This window comes from Pholcus phalangioides, unplaced genomic scaffold (genome assembly GCF_987345545.1).
Source record: "Pholcus phalangioides strain wild (caught in Gottingen) unplaced genomic scaffold, Ppha-v1.0 ptg000017l_1, whole genome shotgun sequence".
In the NCBI taxonomy this organism is placed as follows: Eukaryota; Metazoa; Arthropoda; class Arachnida; order Araneae; family Pholcidae; genus Pholcus; species Pholcus phalangioides.
In genome coordinates, this window is record NW_028301610.1 from 7332079 (window position 1) to 7351542 (window position 19464).

At 35.3% G+C, this 19464-nt stretch overlaps 2 protein-coding genes across 2 annotated transcripts in view; one reads left to right on the plus strand and one right to left on the minus strand.

The window, feature by feature from the left end:
* LOC149072174 (uncharacterized) overlaps window positions 1-7971 on the plus strand; it is a 99829-nt gene extending 91858 nt beyond the window's left edge. The window contains exons 11-17 of the mRNA XM_089247146.1: window positions 80-204; window positions 308-584; window positions 1860-2000; window positions 2901-2976; window positions 5896-5942; window positions 6116-6369; window positions 7397-7971. Of these exons, the coding sequence (XP_089103272.1) occupies window positions 80-204; window positions 308-584; window positions 1860-2000; window positions 2901-2976; window positions 5896-5942; window positions 6116-6369; window positions 7397-7576 (1100 nt within the window). The 3' untranslated portion in view covers window positions 7577-7971. The remainder of the gene's footprint in view (window positions 1-79; window positions 205-307; window positions 585-1859; window positions 2001-2900; window positions 2977-5895; window positions 5943-6115; window positions 6370-7396) is intronic.
* Window positions 7972-9506: 1535 nt separating this feature from the next.
* LOC149072175 (uncharacterized) overlaps window positions 9507-19464 on the minus strand; it is a 35023-nt gene continuing 25065 nt past the window's right edge. The window contains exons 5-8 of the mRNA XM_089247152.1: window positions 18804-18943; window positions 13657-13908; window positions 12570-12731; window positions 9507-11652 (exon numbers count right to left, since the gene is read on the minus strand). Coding sequence (XP_089103278.1) covers window positions 10801-11652; window positions 12570-12731; window positions 13657-13908; window positions 18804-18943 — 1406 coding nt within the window. The 3' untranslated portion in view covers window positions 9507-10800. The remainder of the gene's footprint in view (window positions 11653-12569; window positions 12732-13656; window positions 13909-18803; window positions 18944-19464) is intronic.

Sequence of the window (19464 nt, forward strand, 5' to 3'; positions counted from 1 at the left end):
TTTCATCTATGATAATTTTTTATCTAAGAAATTGAATTATTTGCTTTTGTCATTTTTTATCTTTTTTTTTTCTTTTTAGAAATTCAAAGTTACGTGGTTTTATTGAAAGTCAAGAAGTTTGGAAATGAATCAATTCACTATGATGATGTATCAGACACGATGTCTTCTAAGCGTAAAGCATTTACCGATGCTGCGGAAGAGGCTGTGAGTAAATGCTAAATCAAATTTCTTTAATTGATTCTAAATTTGTTATTTTGTTCTGTCAAAAATCATGAAATCAATGTCTCATGCCATATTTGTGTTTCAGATCTCACAAGCTTATCAATATACGAATGTGCGTGATCATTACATGGGAGTTGAAGTGAACGAAGTTATATCACCAGCTTCGAATATTTTTCCATACGAAGAAGAAGAAGAAAATTCCGTTATGAATGAAGGCGTTATTGTCAATTTCACAGTTCAAGTATCGAAGAGTGTCAGTGGGAAATTATTAGAACAAGAACTATTGAGATCACTGCAGATGACTGACAAAAAAATTGGAGATTCTCTCTTGGTAGCTGAACCTTTATCCCAGAGTATTCAAGGTGAGTTCTCACAGATGTTGCGTTAAAAATTTTACAAAAAATAAAACATTTAATTTGGACTGCGTATTCTTTGCTAATTTTTCTCAAACTTCTGGTTCATGGGAAAAATTTAGCACCATTAGATCTTATACCACTTATTACCCCCTTACACACTTATCACTAGATGTCGGAAGTTCATGCAAAAAGCCATAAACTCCTGTTTTTGAAAATTTTTGTAAAAATGTTTTTTTTTAATTTTTCCTGCCTTAAATGCGTATTTCGACATCGTTTTATTTTTATCCATGAATTTTAGAGGCCATATTCTGCATAACTTGGATTATTTTAGGCACTAAAATCTTTAAAACAATTGCTCATTTTAAAATTTTCAATTGTTAATATAAATTCCTGTCAGAAAGCCTAACCCCTCGCAGCCCCATTCGAATGCAAGTACCTGAGGGATAGGCATCTGGCAAAACAGTGTTTTCTGGCATAGAAGTGACAAAGATATTTAACTTTTGATACGCATAGTTTTCAGATAGTAATCAGCGTACCTCAAGCTCACATCGATATAGTTAGATTTCTAACTAAAACATAATTACAATTATTCACTAATTATTTTTCTTTAATTTTTCCATGTTAGCTAATTACGTATTTAGTTTATTTGATTAAATCACTTCCGACATAAGCTTGAAGGGTCTCAAACACTTCTTTTTGGCATAAGGGGTCATTCAAGTATTACGTCATCATCGATGGGGGGGGGAGGGGGTTTCCGATTTGCTGACTTTTGATGACAAGGGGGGAGGGGAGTTTCGATAATGCTTACGTCATCAACCACCCTTTATGAAAATACGAGTTAGGATTCAGAGGGGCAGAGCTAATGACGAAATTTTGCTGACAAGGGGGGGAGGGGGTCAAAAATGGCTAAATATTTGCTTACGTAATACTTGAACGGCCCCTAATAGTATCATTAACTTGGTTCGATTATTTCAAACTAATAATGGGTAAGGGTCTGCAACCAATTTTCAGACCCTTAATAACTATATAGGCTTTAGTTATTTTTCTTTTTGTCCATTAATTATAAATGTCTGTTTTAAGCGTTTTAGTGCCTAAACTTCCGTTCTCTACTTATCACTTTCCGGCGCACCTTTTAGCAACTTCTTTAATCATTCCTCAATGTACGCTAATGCATTCCTGTTCATATTCTAACATTTTACAAATTAACATCTCGAACTTGATTTTATTATTTACTATAAGTGTGCGGTTTGATTCGATTTTAAATCTGATATTTTGTTACAGACGTCAATGAATGTTCCGACATTCGATACAATGACTGTTCTCAGCGAGCAACTTGTGAAAACCTGGAAGGAACGTACACTTGTCATTGTTTGGAAGGTTATGATGATTTCGATCCCAAGCTGCCGGGCAGAAGTTGTTTAGGTAAATGATTTAATGAGGCTTGAGTGATTAACATCATTAGTTTTCTTTTAATCGATATTTTGTAGAATAGTTTCATCTGAACATATGCATTGTAAACTCGAACTAAGAAGAAACTAAAGCATTAAATCAAATATTTTAACCACAATGAGCCTTTGAAGTTTCTAAGAACAAAACCTTGAACACATTAAACTTTTAACCACAAATACTCGTAGACTGATTTTCTTTACATTTTACACAAAAGGAGAGGGAAATTTGATTTTCTGTTTTCTAGAGAGAGTGCTTCTACTTCTTTTTTGGGGTAGAAGGATGGCGTCTGCGTGAAAAATAAAGGGTTGTCAGGGCTTCAACCTGCTAACAAAGCAGTTTTTCTAAATTATTGAACTAACTAAAGGTAAGGCGCTTTGATAACCGGTTGGACTCATCGTCATCCATCTTAGAGCGGCAAAATCACTTTTTTTTGTCCAAAGTGACGTCTAATCTTTGAAAAAAGCCGGATAGGGAACAGCTGTTGGCTGTAGCGATAATACTGACGTCACACTTTACTCAAAGATGGTGAATAAATCAGCAGCCTGGGTTTCCAGGAGTCTTAACTAAAGGCAAAAAGAGGACTAGAAAATATATTAATATACCATCTCTATACGTCATTTTTAAGAACTCCAACATCTATTTAAATTTAAATCTCCAATAGATAATTTGAGTGACCTGTTACATCTATTGTCCATAAATGATGAGTGTAACTTGAGGGTTAAAATTGAAACGTATGAAGAATGCGTTGTGATTATAAAGAAAATTCTAAGTATAAATAAATAATAGGTTAGTAATAATTAATAATTATCATAATTAATTGAAGATTATTATGAAATAATGATTTTGTGATTTTCTGATAATATATATTTGTAGAAAAAGTTGAAAACTGTGAATATTGCCATGGCAGAGGCGATTGTTTGGAAAATGACGATGGTCAAGTGATGTGCAGGTAAGCCTTTTACCATCTATCTCAATTGATACAATGGCACTTGTCAGATACTTTTCCAACGAGTTTTTTTTTAGTCATAGATACAAATATGTATCTCCATATATTTTTGTTAGTTTTTGATTTAAAAAAGTAAATGCATACGTGCAATATACATAAACCTAATTCGGTCTTCATCTCATCGACCGTTCGTCGTAGAGGTATGGTTCAAAGTTTAAAAATGCTCAAAATGTGTTCAGAAATCACTGTGTTCCAGTTTTGACAGTGACAATAAAGTGTTACAAAATAAAAAATATAAATTTTTATACCGTCCCCTGTCCTCTAACTTCTAATTAAAAAGGTTTTGCCCAGTCTCTTCTAAGCACAACAACAAAAAATCCACGTTTCTAATACTGCAATATTCTCTAAGATATTTGAGTTACCTTTATGTTTTTAACTACAATATTCGCTGAGATATTTGAATTTAAAAAAATTGGAGAAAGAGGGGGGGGGGGAACAGCATAATGGGGTTATCCACTAAATTATGCCGTTCTTTCACGCCTTTTCTCCAATTTTTGAATTCAAATACAGTACTTCAGAGGCTATTGCAGTTAAAACATGGAATTTTTTAGTTCGGCTCAGAAGAGACGGGGGCAACAAATTTTTAATTGGAAGTTAAAGGAAATATAAAAATTTAGATTTCTTTATTTTGTGACATACTGCATTTTCCCTCTCAAAACTGGTACAGGGTGATTTCTGAACACATTTTGAGCATTTTTTTAAATTAAAGCATATCTCTACGACAAATGGTTGATAAGATAAAGGCCGAATTAGGAGTTACGGGATATCATGTATACTGTACAGCAGTGGTTCTCAACCGATGCTCCGTGGAGCCCTCGAGGCTCCATGTTCATTTAAATTTTTTTCTTTTCTCCGCTGCCGCTCGAGGAAAATAAAAAAAACCAGTAAATTGGAAAAAAATATATATAAATGTTTTAAATAATACATAAATAAATCAGTAACTTTGATGAATAAATAAAAAATAGGCCTACGGGGCTCAGTCATAGAAATTATAGACCAGAAAGGGCTCCCGAGTCAAAAAAAGGTTGAGAACCGCTGCTGTGTAAACAATGCTTGGCCAAAAAAGTCTCATACTGTCTAACACTTTTGTTATGGCATTCCTCGTGTCATTAATTTTATGTGGTCCTCTGAACACTTTTAACCAGGTTTGCATTAGTTTACTTTTTAGTTTAGAACCGAGCACGTTTGCATTAATTGGATCCTGAGATTCCTCTCTAACGTTAACCGTTTGCGGTCCTATGTCACGGTCGATTCAACATAGGACCGCTCCAAGAAACAACGGTATTTCGGTACAACGGCCACTTACGATAATAGGAAGATGCCTGTGAATTTGGCTTCTTAGCAGAACTTGTGAGCTATACAAAAACCGCAAAGGGGCGGTTACAAACAAACATCCATATACCAGCAAACATCCAGGGGCCTTCCTTATTGTGAAGGAGGCACTATAAGGTACGAACTGTAACTATATATACGAAACGCCGAAAAACCTCTGGACCGCAAAGTGTTAGTTTTATAGGCTTTCGATCGATTTGATTCAAGTTGGGACTTTAGGGGGCCTAATCCAAGTTCTTACGCTACCGATTTCTCACAGTTCGAGATTAACGTTTCTTAGCAATGTTTCTTAGCCTGTAACATGCCTTTATAGGAAAAAATGGCTATTGACGAATGAACAAAAGAAGGTTTAAGTATATGCTATAGCTCAGCGTTTCTCAATCTATAATCCGTGAAGATGGTACAGGTGGTCCGCAGTCAGGCTTGATTATTTTAATTCCAACTAAATGAAAAATGTTTTTAATTGATAGTAATAATATTCTCATGGGTTCAAATAAAAATTAGACCCATCATACTTAGGGTAACCATATCCAATCGGAGAAAAATACTGGAACTCGCAATATTAAATATCAAGTAAACTGAAACCAAAAAATGCAATTTATGATTAATTTTCTAAAATTTGCTGAAGTGTCAGGAAATAAAGGACGACAGCAAATATCACAGTAAACTAAAATGTATTTCATGGAAACAAAACGATACATTATTACTGGGGACCACTTTCTCACTACTACTTAACCGCACACCAACGGGAATGAAGGCTCCATCTATCGGTGGTCGCCCCAGGCTCGGGAGGTAAAGGATTTGTTTCGGATGTTCTTGCCCGGGTTCGAAAGCGTGGACTTTGACGGTAACCTTCGTAGTGGAAGACGAGCATCTTACCACTGCGCCACTCGGATGCTCACTCCCATTGCTAGAAACTGTGATCTAAAATACGGCAATATACGGGACTGCCAATATCACCAAAACCATTGCCATAAGTCGGTAAAATCACCAATTGTTGCTGAAATCACTGAAAATTATGAATCAGTGGAAAAGTGAAGGACTACCGGGACTCGCAGTGAATTTAAATGTAGTTCACGGAAACGACGTTCAACCTATAACAAAATATGCAACGCCTAAGATGAGTATTTATATTTTCAGTCATAATTATCATAATGTAATTTATATGTTATGAAAGTATATTTCATATGTATATTTGTGTATTGTTAAATTAATAAAAAAAAAAAAGTTATCTTCATTCACAATTTTAAATAAAAAGATCATAAATTCGAATGAGGTTCGAATATTTTACTGATCCTTGAATTCAGAAAAGTTGAGAAACCCTGCTATAGCTGATTTTATTTTGTTGCTGCTCAATATTGCTGACTCTGGTCCAACAAAAAATAAGATCATAGATATTTCTCCTGCCCCGGAAGTACAGTTCATAGAATATATCGTGATTTTTTCGTCCACGCAACGAACAAGTAGAGAAAATAATGTACATTACGTGTGCATTTATCTAACTTTGTGCTCTACGTTCTTTTTTTCTAGGTGTTCTCCGGTGTTTGTTGGACGGAGATGTGAAATTAATGGATTAGGTGAGTTTAAAATCTCTTGAAACAATACCAGGTGTATTATTTGCAGTAACTATGTGATAAAAAAAATTTTGGGGTTTAAAAAACTCATATTTTATTTCTTTTAAAATATTTTGTTCATCGTCATATAATTTTTCTGTTTTAATAAGACTTCTGATCAATTTTGAACCTTTCAGTTCTAGCCATTGCTTTACCGACGGCAGTAGCTGTAGTAGTCGCGATGCTATGCGTTGTACTTTGCTGCTGTCGCAAATGCCGCCATAAGAGGCATCATGGAAATACCGGCGATCCTACATCAGGAATGTTTAGAGGAATCGCTCTGAAAGGACCAATTGATGGTACCCTAGACAAAAAGGCGATGATTGATACTTCCAGTGAGAGTAGCGGTGAACCTGGGCGCAAAACATTCCACTCTTTTGATGCTTATCAAGTAAAGTTATATTTACACAATCATAACATGCTTGAGTATGGTTTTCTTAATCTCTCTGTTGGGAAACATTTTCGGAAATATTTAACCCTTGGAGCGGCGATCCCAAGATATCTCGTCTAACTTGATCCGCTTTATTTCGACAATCCCGAGAAATATCTCGTTTTGTTAAAACCGTCTCATTTCGGCAATCACGAGCCCAGATACTTCTGTACAGAGAGCTTTGCCTGATAACATGTTTTCTTCACTCTCCCCCTCCTGTCTTGTTAACCAATTGGGCAAGGGCGTAGCCAGGGGGGGGGGACTTGGGGGTCTGCCCCCCCCCGAAATGTGAGAAAATGACTGAAAAAAGGGAAAAAGATGGCCAAATCCATTGTTCTGTCACTTTGGTCCCCCCCCCCGAACGAAATTTCTGGCTACGCCCCTGCAATTGGGGGAGAAAATATGTTTTTCCCTTCGAGGTAGTTATACGACAGTCATCTTCAACCTGTTGCTCGCGAGCACCATAGTGCTTCCGAAAGCATGTAAGAGTGCTCAATGCTCGTGCCCAATTTCGTGCTCACGATCACTTGATCAATTATACACCCTGTGGAAATTTTTCATCCAAGGATTACAATTAATGTAGATTTCAGGTATACTCATGTGAAAGTTGCCGTAAGGGGGCTCTTCTTTGATGATTCATATAGGTACTGCTTTCGACCCAAGAAAGGGTGAAGACCCTTGTCGTACGATTATGCGTACAGCATAAATAACAGAAAACGACATGTTATTTTTTCCCTTGTTTTATATTATTGTTATTTTGTGTTGGGGGCAAGCATTTATCAGCTCACTCAAGAAAAAACACCAACTTTCTTCTTGAAAATAAGTGGCAATTTCTAGAGGGTTCAGTGATTTCCACTGCGGCAGTTATAATGCGGATCAGGAAAATTTTAAAAATCGCTTAAAGGGTTAAATCTCATGTTGGAACTCTTTCTATAAACGACCATTATATTTTCAAAGTAACAAAAATTAATTTTTCATTTCCATCTAGGAGAGCGGAGACGTTACACCAATGAAAGACAGCAAAAGGAGCGACCTCAGTCTAAATCGTAGTTTGTCTACAGGGTACACGGTCGCTCCAATGATGATACCGAGAGCAAAATCTCAACAAGGACACAACAAGCAACCATCAAACTATACTATGTACAATGGTCAAGTGTACGTATGGTAAATAATTAAGAACAGTTGCAACTCTGAGAATCAAGACAAGAAAAGGATGACGCAGAGCGTCTGGATGTTCAGGAAGATTCAGCAAAAATTTAGGAAAAAAAGTGTAATGAAATTCCTTTCCACATTTTGCGTTTGTTCTTCCTCGGAATTTTATTTATGACAATGGACACCGATGGCGCATGATGCGTTCATTGAAAATCTAACATTTGTTGCCATAAACTATGAACACTTCAAACGAGTGGTACCGTGTATAATTAAAAGTGAAATTTCCGCTAACAGCCATAACTACTGGTCTCATGATCAACGTTGGCCAGATTTATTTGCTCAAACTAAGGTGATAAATGCTACAGGACATTCTTACCAATTGGAAAATAAAGTTATAAAATTTTTCATAAATGTTTTCACTGTTTTTCTTGAAACTGTTCATTTGTTTAAGAAAAAAAATCATGCGGTGTTATTGATATCGTATTTCAGTATTTTAAAAAGATAATGACATTATCAAACACCTATTTTTATTGTTCCTCCGAGAGCAGTGCACTGGGAAAAACGATATTTATACAGCAAGCACAATTGTGAAAACCGCCATATATATAACGTGTTTTAGTAATTTTATACAAATTCTGATATCGCAAAAAAAAAAATTAGTGTAAAAATTAAATTAGACACAATACTTGAAGAACGTAATAACTTCATAAATGTGGAATAGGTAGACATCTATAACAGTGCGTAATCGAATATCTTTATGTAACTTAGTATACTGATATAGTCTTCTTTAGAGGCTACGCAGTTTTTGATCAGGGCTATATAATAAGGACTGTTTCATGACGTGCCGGAGTCCGTACATGCTGATGCCCCACGCGTGACGCCATTGCTCAAACAGAACCGAGTACCGAGTGTGTCCGCTTTGCTATCTTGTTAATTACGATAGTTTGCAATCGCTGTACTGCCCATTTTACTGAATTATTTTCAAAACGATCTTTTCGATTATTTTCATTAGAATTTGTTGTCATTAGAACTTATTTTGGCTTGCTTCGTTCAACCATTTAAACATTTAAAATAAGAAATTTTGCATATGCTTATGGGGTAAATTCCACTGAGAATATATTTCTCGAATCCATATCAATCGAATCACATACGTTAGTGAAATTTTATTAGGTTGATTGAAAGCCAACTCGAGACAAGATAATTTCAATTATCTTTTGAACTTTCTAATCGTTTTTTATTATCTTTTTGTTTTTTCATTTGAATTAGGTGTAGCTTTTAGAAGCCTTGGACTTCATTATTACCAATGCAACTGCAACATAAAAACATGAGAAACAAATACGAAAAAAATCTTAATATAAAATGTTCGACGTTGTTATTGCTATTAGTTTGAATGTTAAATACCAAAAGACATTATTACTTACCAACTATTTCTTGAATTTAATTCATTTCTTAGCTTATAGATTATAAAAAGATTATAAAAAATACCGCACGCGCATACCTGTGACACCAAAGCACCACCATAAACAATAGATCACTTTCTTAAAACAGTAAAATAAGCAATTAAGATGTAAAAAAAAGCCATTTAATTCAACTGTTTTGTGTGCTGATGTCGTCTGCTAAAAAAACTTTTTGAGCAGTGACGTCACGCAGTAGCTTCGAGACCACGCCTACTGAGCCGAAGCGGCAAGCGTGACTTCAAACGGATGAAACAGCCCTTACAACATAGCCTTGGTTTTTGATAATGTCATTGATCCATTAGTCTCAGTGAGTTGAAAATGCTGGTTTTAATGTTATTGAAATTGCACTATGTCTACTAAAAAGCTATCAAAAACAATGATCGTTGTCTCGATTAATCATCTTTTAGTGCATTCTAACCAGAAAAATCCATAATTGTAACCACGTATGAGATGCATTAAAATATAAAAGAAAAGTTGAGTATATATATATTCACGCAGAAACTAAAATTTATTTCCATATACAAAGAATATCTACAGACTATTGAAATGAATTAATTACACATTCGAATACACGTCTAATGTCGAAACATCTCTTTTATGCCAGGAGTCTTCAACCTTTGAGACACTGCGGGCCAAATTAAACTTTCGCGAAGTTCGCGAGCCACAGTCACACCGTGGTATTCTCGGCTATTAAACCGCGTTCCCCAAATTTATTGAACTTTATTTGCTCTGAATTTATTTTTTTCATTGAATTTGAATTTTTACATATTTGCAAATAACTTCCTTTCATTAATTAGTTTATTCTTTACAAACAGTTACTTCTTTTATTAAATCTGAAATTTGGCCCGACAATTCTGAAATTATTTTTTCATTGATTTTAAATTTTCATTACTTATGAAATTATTTCTTTTAAAAATTGTTAATTTTTTCTATGAGAATTATTACTTTCAGCAATTCTGAAAGTACTCTAGACTATACTGAAATTATTCTGACTAGTTCTGAAATTATTTCCATCATTAGTAGTATACTTGCAATACTCTCTCTGCAAGTATTTCTTTTAATAATTCTGTAACTATGTTTTCATTAGTTATGTTTAATTTTCATCAGTTATGGAATTATTTTTTAAATAATTCTAAAACTATTTTTTAAATAAATTACTTACTAAAATTACTTTTCTTATTATAGGTTTTTTAGCATGTCTGTAAATTCTGTAATTATGTATACCTTTTGGATGGCGAATTTGACTTCTCGAAATGCTATATAGCCTACATGAAATCATAGGACTCAAAAACTGTTGACTCAGGGCCTCTCGAATTCGGTACGACGGCCCTTTTAATGTATCAAACGCACAGCATTACTATTGAATCTGGAAAGCCTCTCACAGTTCTGAATACAGCAGTACAGATTTCAGTGGCCCAACAGTAGATACAGATTCAGAGCTATTTAACATTTTTTTTTTTTGGAATTAAATCTTTTTTTTCTGTGTGAAGTAGCTATTTTCTAAAAATGGTCGGCTGGCCACAGCAAATAGCTAGGAGTGCCACATTTGGTCCGCGGGTCATGGGTTGAAGACCCCTGTCTTATGCAAATGAAACCGGACAAAAGCGGGAAAATTTTGACTTTTTTCCGTTCGGCCATTTTTGCGTTTGAAAGACATTTTAATTACACTTAAAAAACATTAATGTACTTATAAACAAATGGAATTCCTTTGAATTGAATACACACATCTTAAAATGAGCGTGAAATCGAATTTCAAAGAGATTTTGACGATCGTATCAGAACGCTATAAATGAGTCAAGATGTCTTTAATATTTTTGACATCCATCCTCAAAAGAAACTGTGAATGAAGTTCTGAATATATAGTGAGACATGCAGATGAAGCGATTATATTCTTGATGAAATTGGATCTTTCGATATCGACCCATCGATGAAGAATGACTTGCGTTGCTTCTTCTTTTGACATATTAAACTCTGGTTTTAGAGTCAAAGTCTGAAGACCAAAGACGAAACATTCGAGAATCATTTTCACTTGGGACAGTGAAATAGCTCTCTCTTCCATCAACAGTTTACCTATATTCTCGAAAACTCTAGCAACTGTCGCATTAGTGAATCTGATATCTCTTTTTGCTGAGAGTTGTTCGATACTTTCGACTTTTAAAAAATGACACAGTAACATCTGAGCAAAATTACAAAGAGATACTTTATCCTGTTCCAGTTCAAACGAATAGCAGCCATTACTAGTGTCCTGGGAAAAACAGTGCGTTAAGAAAACCAGAGTGTAATAAGTATCATCTTTTGTTTTAGACAAAAGAATATTCTTAAAATTTGGTTCGATATTCTCAGTGCCTTGAGCTTGTAAACCTTTTAATTCCTGAATAAGTTGCAGCATTAGAAAACCAATTTCTTTCTCCAGTTCTTGAGTTAATGTATCGGGTGCATTATCGATGAAAGTGTCCACACTGATGATTTCTGATTTGTGCAAAATGTAAATGAAACATGGCCTTCCTTCGAGTTCACTCGCACTATGTTCCTCTGGAAATAAAAGATCAGTCGGGATGTCGGTGATAGTAGAAGTTCCAATCATTGGATACTTGTAATGGTATGATGAATTAACATCAGGAATACGAAGTAAAACCTGAAAAGGCATGAATGGAATTAGCACAGATAATAGCTCGAAAAATAATTCCGAAAATTCGAATATTTTTAAAAGTTACACATGCTATGATAACACTGCTCAAAAAAAATTTATGTTCCCAAGAAAACTTCAACGGTTTTAGAGTATATTGGAGCTGCTGATTTTGATACTGGTGTTGATTTTGCCGAACTGGCTCTAGTTTTTGAGATAATGCGTACTCTCAACATTTCAATATAGTCTGCAGCCACCAATATTTGCATGGAATTTTTGCTTTCAATTTTTTTAAATTATTTTCCCATTTTATTCAATATATTATTACATTTATGTCATGATCAGACATCAGTGGTCTTTATTTATTGATATTAAGTTAAAATCGATGAAATATTCTTTGCCAATGATTTACTGTATTTATTTATAACGCACACTTCGAATGTGATCTGTATGCTGCTTATGTATTACCACTGAAAAATAATTTTCACTTTATCCGAAAAACTAGAGTCGATCTGAGAAAACCAATGCCCGAATCGAAATCAGTTCCCCAAATTCACCTTAAAATCACTCAAAATCTTTGGAAATAAAATCAGTGTTGAGCAGTGTAATCAAAAACTAGTCATGTTCAAGAGTACTCGGTCAGAAGATAGGGCCTGTTTGTAAGGCCGGCATTACACTACAAAAGTTGTCTTATAAAAGTTGAAAAATGTAAAACAATTAATGAAATTAGGACAAAACAGTCCAAAATTCGCACCAGGCATTCTCTGAGGATGAGGAGTTGGTACACTCCGCCGTTTCCGATTATTTATCAAGTCAAAATATACACGCTTATGTCTTGGTTTGAACACGTGAAATTTCTATGCAAGTTCTACAAAAGTCAGTTCAAGTATGTATTCAAACTAAATAATAAAACAAGCTATACTCGCCAATAATGTCACAGGATGATTTTTAAATACTGCATCATAAGCTATAATTTTATCACCGGGATCAAAAAACAATGGCTTGTTGGTAGTCGAATCTTCGATTACAATATCAGTCCATTTCAAATCACTCACATCCGTGTTTTTGCTGGTTCGTCTTTTAATACCCTGTCATTAAAAAAAAATTTGTGACAATTGGGAAGAAACAAAAAATGACATAAGCATTCATAACTGCTTCAAGTATTCCATAAGAAAAATAGATGAGCACACTGAAAATTCACGCCCAACACCAGATACGCATTCAGACTGTTAGGTACACATGCGCATTTCCGGCACAACTCATTCGGTAGTAAATTGCCTATGGCGATAGACAAAAGTGGGGCTCGGTTTGAACGGGAGAAAAGAAAGTGACATACAGTAGAGTAGTGCTCCGCTATCCGACTCGTGACTATCCGGCCTAGTTAAAAATAAAAACATAACAATTCTCCCTGATTCCAAGCTGCGCAAAAACCGGTTTCGGGGTGTAGACCATTAAAATATCACCACACCTCAAAACCGGACCATCTGTTGCGCTGGTTAGGGTGGAGGGACAGTGCGTTGCTGAAGAGGGCTTAAAGGGAGAAGCCCTCCGTCATCTACATCAGGGACTCTTTAGAAACTAAAAACTGCACGTTTTGACTCTTTCATCTTAGGCCTACTTTTGACATTTGCGTTATCATTTATTAATCGAAAGTGAAACAAGTTTAAATAATTTTTGTAAGAATTAAACTTAAGTTTTACGTTAATGTTCTGTTTATTTCAGAATCGTACGGTATGTGTTCATACTGTACGGTGTAATCGCCACCTGCAATCAGTTTTAAAAAACTGATTGCAGGTGGCAGCACTACACATAACAGGCATTACATAGAAACAAACTTCACGGGAAGTTCACTATACGTACACACACACACACACATTCCAACATGTACCAATTCGTTAGAAGTTCAGCAGAGGAATATGGACGAGGTGCATGTGTCTGGTACTATATTTTAAAATATGTGGAAAAGAATGAACAAAAAGAGCACTCGCTTTTATTTCATAGCAATTGTTTTACCTGTTCGATTAGCCTCGCTAGTATGTCTTTATTATTCAAAGATAACACCGTATAACTTCCTTCTAAAGTTTTCCAAGGACATTCTTTGATGATAGACCCTGGCGTTGGAAATTTAGTGGGAATAGGAGGTGGTCTCGAGGGTGCTTTTGTTAGCAATCGAGAGTTCCTCGGTGGTGCAGCCACGCATTTGATCACGGCACATTGATTTCCATTTTCTATCTGGGATGAGTCACTCTTTTCTTTTGACTGCAGCTGCAATAAATAATAGTGTAAGAATGTAGAGTTAAAGTTGAGTTTTTTGAATGTTTATTGCAAAAATTACGTATGTGAAATTAGCTTGGAGATCATTCACAGAGTCGCCCTTAGGGGTGCGCGGCAGGTGCAGTAGCACTGGGCCCTGCACCTACGGTAATAGATATGAAAAAATATACATATATCTCCAATACATTTTCTGTAGTAAACAAGGTGTCTGAGCTTCAACTGATTTGATTCTGAAATTTTCATCAATTCTGGAATTATTTCTTTCATTAATTCTTGAATTATTTCTTTCGTTAATTCTGGAACTATTTCTTTCATTGATTCTGGAGTTTTTCTTAATTCTTTCATTGATTCTGGAGTTTTTCTTAATTCTTTCATTGATTCTGGAGTTTTTCTTAATTCTTTCATTGATTCTGGAGTTTTTCTTAATTCTTTCATTGATTCTGGAGTTTTTCTTAATTCTTTCATTGATTCTGGAGTTTTTCTTAATTCTTTCATTAATTCTGGAACTATTTCTTTCAATGATTCTGGAGTTTTTCAATGATTCCGGAGTTTTTCTATAATTCTAAGTTTTTCTATAATTCTAAGTTTTTACCAATCTTGAAATTTTTCCTCTCATTAATTCTGAATGTTCATTCATCAATTATGGGATTTTTTTCTTTCATTAATTTTAAATTTTCATCAATTTTGAAAGAAATTTTTTCTCTCATTAATTCTGAATGTTCATGAATTATGGGATTTTTTCTTTCATCAATTCTGGGGATTTTTTCTTTCATCAATTCTGGGGATTTTTTCTTTCATCAATTCTGGGGATTTTATCTTTCATTAATTCTGAAATCTTTTCATCGATTAATTCTGAATTTTCATTGGTGCTGGAATTACATCTTTCAATTATTTCTCGTTTTTGATTCATCAATTCTAAATTTTCATTAATTCTCAGATCAATAAGCCCAATTCTCACATTAGTTTTGAAATTATTTCTTTCATCGGTACAAAATTTTCTTCAGTTCTGAATTCTCATCGATTCAGAATTTTCATTAATTTTTGTGTTAATTTACATTTAATTGTGTCTATATTTTTTTAAAGTAATATTCAGCATTCCAGTATGTTCTGTGACAATACATGAATCTTTGGATGCCGATTCCCCTTCCTTATAAAAGACTATGTAAAATCAGGGCTAACGAGCCTCGAAATTATTTTCGCTCCGGGCCCTGCGTCTGATAAGAGTGGCCTTGATCATATACACTCTTGATTCTAAAATTAGTACTTAGACTTTTTCCGTATGTGTCATATGATGGCATCACAATTAGGAGTTGATTTATACCAATTGTGTCCAAGAATTGTTTAAACAAGTATAATTTATACCTGAAAATTTTATTTCTCACGCCTTACGTACGCCATGTTTTTCTTAACCTTTTGGTGGCGCAAATAGTCGAAGATATGCTTCTCCTTCGGCGCGAGTAAAAAATATTTCCCTTTTTTTTCCAGTTTTCTTCTATGAATGATAGATGGCAATGAAACTGAGTCGTTGCATAGATTTGACAGAATCGAAAAAAGGGGGAGGGGCATACAGTACAAGCAAACCTTTCAAGGAATACGGAAATAATGAAAAAATTAAAAAGTTTAGAACACATACTCGATCGCCACCTATATGTTAGTTTTAGAATTTCATCCAAAAAAAAAGCAATTCAAATCATCAGAGGATTGATAAAGCAGGCTAATTTAAATTAAAATTTTTAATTTTACCTGCACAGTCTATGCATTAGTGTATCTATATACTTCGCCAACCAAATTTTCCATCATTATGAACGTTGAAGCACGTTGCGCACCGAATGGTTTCTGTTATTAATGATTAGCTAACCCGTGCAGAAAGTCACCAAAAGTAGAATCTTTAAGGTTTATTGTGGAACGTTTTAATTTAGTGGAGGACAAGAAAGATCAACAGAAAGGTGAAGTAGAACAATATTTTCTTTCTTACTAGGGTTGCTATGCTCGTCTCGAGTCCATTCAGTGTCAATATACATTCAATTCGCGGTAAGTCGAACTCCGATAACTCGGACATCTGTATAAGTCGAAGTGTTAACTCAACCCCAGAACTTTTTCTGCACTTTAGTGTTAAAATTTTCCCTTAACTCGACGTTTTCGGAGATGAGAGAAATTTAAAAAATAGCATTCAGCAATAGAATTTAACAATATAATTCAGTAGATTCATTCAGCGGATTAATTTGTCTTCTTGCAAAATAGTGAATGACACGAACACAGTCAAAAATCACTGCAATTTTTTGACAGAAAATAATCTTGCATACGCATTATTTATAATTCGTTTTATTTGTACGAGTATTTAGATGAGACAACCATAACCTTTCTTATGGGTAGTGTATACTATTAATAATAAGTTTTTCTTTCGTGCTTTTATATTGGGTTGCTGCATTTTGGTTTTATTTGATATCCATATTTTTTATGGTCATTTTTTTTTTTCAGCCACGCCGTTGGGCAATTCGCCTGTGGTGGCCTTTGAGTTTGTATTTGTACCATGTATGCTTCCGTTTCCATAATACAGTATGTACGTGTAGTTTATTTCTAAATATCCCCATTCAAAAATTAAATATGATTAAATTAGAATAACTCATCTTTCCGAATTTCTTCATCTGCAGTAGTTTGACATGTTTCACTAATACGATATTCGTAAATAGCACTGTTAAATCTTTCTAAATAATACATCTAATACATCTAAATAATATTATTTTTCCCACTCTGAAATCAGAATTTCCGATAAATCGAACTAACGATAACTCGAAGTTTTTTGTCGGCCGCTTCACATTCGACTCTTATCGAGATTCGATTATAGATCACTACTTCATATCAGTTTTGACGTGTCTGGTACATTAAATCTCGTTTTCCTTCGAATCCATCCATAAATTGTACCGTCACTACGAACACAAAAGTATTATTAGGATACGAGAAATCCCCAACAAATGCAAAATAAGGAAAGGTTTGATTTTTTGGAGCGGAATTTAAAATTTCCACACGAGTTATTTGTTGGGTGTGTATGAGGTAAAGAGAGAAAGAGTGTGTGTGATTCTCTCTCTACTGTTGCTCAATCACGAACTATTTGTGGAAAGCAGGGAGTTTGTGAGGTGAGAAGTCTCAAGTCGAATCCAACACTGAGGCTGTGCCAGCCGCTTCTATGACAAATAGCTCGACGGTGTGCTTCATGTTTCTGACTCCGTGCCAGGATAAACCAGCTAAGAACACTATGACCCTATGACGGGAAAATTTGTCTTTTTTTCAAGTTGTTCTCCTTTTTAGTCGTCTCAACGGGCTCTGTGTGCTTGACTGCAAAATTTTCCTCATAAGCATGATATTTATAATTCTTACGAACACTTTAGGAAATGATATTGTGTATTCGAATTAAAATAAAAATCACATGTAGCGTCACATACATTAGAAATTGACCGATGTTTACAATCGAAAATAAATTGGAACTGAACCAAGCTACACCTACTCAAAATTAAATCTGACAGCCAGGGGCGGCTCAAGCTTACCTGCCACCCGGTTCGCAAAGCCTCATGTGCCGCTCTTAAAGAATATCCTGGCGAGCAGCTGATAGGGCTTTAGCCTAGGTGACCCTGGGATAAACCTGATTTTTTTAATACAAAGCCACACACCATTATTGATTGAACAAAATCTCCGTGACCATACGCCCCGATTTTAAAGAAACTGTCCCATATTTTAATCTGAGATTATTTTACCGCTGTTAACTGCACCAGACAACTTGATCCACATTGCAGCTCTTATTTATGAGCAATTACTACCATGCGCCTCCCCTGAAACCTACAGCAAAGCCGTTAGGCTGGGACGTTTGTTGGGCCCCTCTATAATGAATTTATGGTGTGAAAAACAAAAAATGACGAGAATTATCCCAGGCTCAATCCCTGTTAGCCCCGGGGCCATATTATGGGGCCATGATCATTACTTACATCTTATCCGGTAAAAAGGAAATATAACGAGGCAACTTTTATTAAGAAATTTATTTCAAATTCGTTTCTCGTGCTTCAGAAAGCATGCAGGGAGCCAAATTTTCTTGTCTTTATTTGATAATTCCAGAAAAATTATTGGGTGGGGACATCAAAATGCACATTTGCCCCACTGTGACAGAGTACATTCTTGTTCCTGGTATTAAGGTCCCAGGCCCTGTATGTTCTCCCAAGTTTTTTTCCACATCGTCGTCATCAAAGTATGGCTCAAAAGCGCTATGTCATGTGAGTTTTTACTGCTATTTCACCACACACCAACTTCGGCTATACCGCTATACTGCAATTTACTGCCGTTAACGAGTTGGGTTGGAAATGAAGGCGCCATCTATCGTTGGTTACGTCAAGCGCGTTAGGGAAAACATCTTATCTATATTCTTTCCCTTTTTCGAACCTGGTACCTAACGGAACCATTCACGGTGGTAGACGAGCATCTTATCACCACGCCACTCAGGCACACACACACAAAAACACTTCCTACGCAGGGAATCGAACCAGGGCCTCCTGGGTGAGAGCCAGTTATCCTAACCACTAGACTATGTAGAAAGTTTTTACGATTGGAAATTTTTAAAAATTTTGGTGTCTTACTAAAGTCTAAGCTACCACTCCTCACAATCTGCCACCCGGGTGCACCGCACCCCTTGCACCCTCGCTTAAGCCGCCCCTGTTTACAGCAGCCACCTATTTTGTTTAGTTTCTGAAAGCCACTTTCTTGCCGAACTCTTGGCAGTCGCGGACACTTGAAATGCATGGAGTGAATCATATACTCCTTGAATTTCTCTATATTCCGCGAATCTTCGAATCAAAAAATGCATATTAAAATATTAGTTACATAAGAATACATTAAATACATACCAATTTGATATCTCCATAAGTATCAGCAGCCGTATTCGTCAGTACACACTCATATGGGTTTTCCTTCGCGTTACGTTCAGTAATATCTGTATCATCTGAGACATGGTTCATACTCGATGTTTCGGGTATCTGAGTCAAATCTGAAAAAGTATTTCCTAAATAAGTATAAAAGCACCCGCATAGATTCTTAAACTGTGAAATAATTTATATACAAGCAAATATCTTAAATGCTCACTGGAACAAAACAATGATGAATTAATACAGGCCGTCTCAAATTGTTTACACAGCAGATATTTCTGCAACCGTTGACTTTAGAAACATACTTTTAATTACAAAAAGTATTCAAATGGAACTGTTCAATTACTTAAAATCTCAATTTGTGAGAAGAGTCATATCCAAAAAAATAATAATAATAACTATTTATACAGTCCCCGTGTGCTCAAAAACCCAATTAAAAAGTTGTTGCCCTGTCTCTTTTGAGGCCATGCAAACAAGTTCCACGTTTCTAAGTGCAATATTCACTGAGATATTTGAATTTAAAAATCAGAGAAAAGGTGGGAAAGAATAGCATGAGATGAAAGCTTGTCCGTTAGTTTACTTTATGCTGTTCTTTCATAACTTTGCTCCGGTTTTTGAACTCGAATATCTCAGCGAATGATTC